A 3,414-nucleotide genomic window follows, 5' to 3' on the forward strand; every position below is an offset into this window, starting at 1 on the left:
CAAGATAACTGCAGGGATATCTGGAGCACCCTTGCTCCCAATAACTGGGGGTTTACATAAGGATATGCTGATTGTGGAGCTGGAGACAAAACAAAATATTGATTTTTAAGGAATTTGAAAGTACATGAGTACTAATAATGTTTCAGTTGTGTGGAAGTAATGGAGTGAATTTGTCAGTATTTGAAATAAACTTTTACATGAATATCAATGACTTTTTGCTCTTTTCAATGATCTTCTCACATTATTGATTTGATCACCAGTCCTGTTGACGTTTACAACAGAAACCAATAACCAACAAACTGTCTCTCCAGCTACACAGGGCAGGATACCTCCACTTTATGTTGATAAATTACATACAAAGTATATGATCACAACCCGTCATTGGCCACCAGGGGACAGCAGAACTCCGCATTCACTATTTATCAATGGTCTCTGAAGGGATATAGCAAAGTGTACACACTGTCCCCAGCCAATCAAAACGTAAAATGTATTTATCTGTACCGCTCAATGCAGAGAAAATTCATTTTTATATCCTCTCCTCGTGGATGTATTTATCTCAATGTTATTAGAAAAACATCCCAGATAGATTTGTAAATCTAATTCAAGGAAGAGGAGGCCCAATGGGAGAGGCAGTCGAAGTCCCTCCCACTTTCGTCTTTTCAAACATTACACGACAAAAGGTTGGTCATTTCCGCACCAGACTCACTGTTGTAGTTAGCAGTCAACGATGGGTGGTATTTGAGCAACAAACTAGCTAACCACTAGCTTTTCGTAAAATAACAGCTAGAACTGTATATTTTATTTATTTTTCAAAAGCTTGTTTCTTTATCTAAACGTTAGGCCAAGATGAGTCTGTCGAACTCGATTACACGAGCCACAACTACGATGTTGCATTTTCAAAATGGAGGATCTTCGTACCTAGCTGATGATGCTAGGCCGTTGTACTATTTCCAGGGGGCTGGGGCCATATGTGCTGGGGCGTCACCGAAGTCTAAAGTGGACTTGGGAAATGGGACTGGCGATACTCCACCACGACCCACGACGTTAGGAGTGAATGTCGTGAAAAGCAACGGCCTCGATAATCATTTGTCAGACCGAAGCAACAATGACGACTCTTTGCCGTGCACTCCCCAGATGGCGTCAGAATGTGGGCCTGAACTATCGAATTGTCCATCGGGCGATGAAGTATTGGAACATGATACCAGACAACTCATTGAGAATTTTTTGGGGGACTACACAGGACTGTCTCAGCCTCGATGGACGCAAAGCAAGCCTCTTACGACGATGAAGCGAGTGGTGGAGGACGTAATAGCAAAGCACCGATACGCATACAATGGTACGTAGATTTACAGTAATGATCTCCATAGATCCTTATGGCACTGTATATCCTAATTTTCTTTTTAAAGATGGTACTGAGCTCATGCGCTAACTTGGTTAATAACATAGCAATATTATCAGTAATATGTTTAGTTCGTTTTACTCAGACCTAGATTTTAAAAAATGTATTTTTAGGTATGGTCGCCAAACTTGACTTGGATGACCGATGCGATGACATGGGCGTCATCAATTCTGTGGCCAAGACCATGTTCAGTGACGGGATCACAAACTGGGGTCGCATCGCCAGCCTGGTGGCATTTGGAGCAGTGGTGAGCCAGCACCTGAAGGAGAGGGGCAGGGGACACTGCGTTGAGTTGGTGGGCCAAGAGATTGCCAAATACCTCCTCTCTGACCAAAGTGACTGGCTGATCAAAAACAATGCTTGGGTGAGTCATCTATGTGGTCCATGAGTCATTTGAAAATGTGAGCTAATCTGAGGACAGTTAATCTTATTTAGTCTACTTGTTCAGTAGCTAATCATGAACCTAACTTTGCCTTTTGTCTCTCTCAGAATGGATTTGTAGAGTTCTTTCATGTACAAGATCCTGAGTCCTCAGTAAGGAACACCCTCCTAGCCTTTGCTGGAGTTGCTGGAATTGGGGCAACACTCGCCATGTTCATCAGGTGAATTGAACTATAAAAGACTTACCTGTTACTTTTTTTCAACAAAGAAAATGGACTATTCCCGCAAGTTCTCTGAAATCCTTATATCACCATGGTTGGAATGACTACCCAGTGATGTCCTGCTTAGACAAAGAAGAGGGTCAGTCTGTTGGATTATAATGACGGACTGAATTGGGACGGTGCTTTGGTGTCAAGCTCAAGTTTGCTTTCTTTCCGCATCAATATTTTGGTGCCTTTTTTTGTTTGAGGGGTCATTTGAGGATATTTGGTAGTTGTCGGCAAGTCTCCAAATATATTCATCTGACAACTTAAATCTAATGGACTTGTTAAATTGCGCTTTTATTTAATGTAAAAAGTACAGACATTTTATTTTTGTAATAAATGTATAGTTGAATTTAGACTCGTACAAAGTTCATTCATCTGCAAATTTTCAACTCTCTTTTTAAGTAATCAAGATGGAAAAGCACTAGCTAATAGCTATAATTCACAATGGCAAAGTTCTGCCTCTGACCATAAAGTTGGCTCAAATGACTTGTTTCTATTCCTTGTGATATTAGTCATACATGTACATACAGGGATTGGTGTAAGAAAGACAGAACCTGCATTGAACTGACTACTGAGGGCCTTAGAATTCAACTAAGAAGGTATACCTAGGTTATGGGCATTGAAAATGGAAAGTGCTTACAGCAGAAAGGCTGTATTTTACATGTATGTATGTCATAAAGCCCCTATCTTGCCTACACAACATTCAGAAGTCCATATTCCTGTTCCTTGGGGTAGATTTGCCAGTCTTGCCTGGCAATGCATTTGCGTGGATGCAATGCGACTTCCTGGTTAAGGAAATATTGTGGCTGTTGCACTAGGCTTTACTGGGAGGGGGAAGGGGGTACTTGTTTGAAAGTCAATTGAAAATCCCATTCTCAAGACTGCTGATTTGTATTTGAAGTGTTTCATTTCCAAATTATATCCATGTAAATGAAATGTGCTCGCAGGTATACGTTTTAAATATGAGCATAAAGATTGCACATGGTATCTGGCATTGGTTCAATAGAGGCAAGATCATCTGGACAGTGAACGTGTACACCAGTTTCACCCAACAAACTAGCACTAACCCTCCTGATGCATCTTGCTGGCAAATTCCTTTAATTTCCTGAAGTTAAATTATTTAAAGGATAAAATCATGCAACTTTATTCACTTTTGTGACTGCAATGAATGAAGGATGTGACTTTATTCACTTTGTGGCTGCAATTGTCTCAAAGCAGAAGTTTGACTGTTAACCTGCTGTGAACTTTGAGACTCTACTTCTCGGAAGGGAGGGAGATTTGGTGAAAAGACAGCAGTGACGTCTGTGCTGTGCTAGTTTCTGGTGCTGAAAAGTAAACCCATACACAAATTAATTCCTGTGTTGTACA

At 40.8% G+C, this 3,414-nt stretch overlaps 1 protein-coding gene across 1 annotated transcript; it reads left to right on the plus strand.

The window, feature by feature from the left end:
• The first annotated feature begins 691 nt into the window (after positions 1–691).
• On the plus strand, positions 692–2,395 carry mcl-1 (myeloid leukemia differentiation protein homologue). Its single transcript, NM_001123562.1, is given in 3 exon segments — positions 692–1,336; positions 1,513–1,763; positions 1,889–2,395. Coding segments are annotated over 3 exon segments (858 nt in total). The 5' UTR covers positions 692–846; the 3' UTR covers positions 2,006–2,395.
• Positions 2,396–3,414: the final 1,019 nt, after the last annotated feature.

This window comes from Salmo salar, chromosome ssa05, assembly GCF_905237065.1.
Source record: "Salmo salar chromosome ssa05, Ssal_v3.1, whole genome shotgun sequence".
In the NCBI taxonomy this organism is placed as follows: domain Eukaryota; kingdom Metazoa; phylum Chordata; class Actinopteri; order Salmoniformes; family Salmonidae; genus Salmo; species Salmo salar.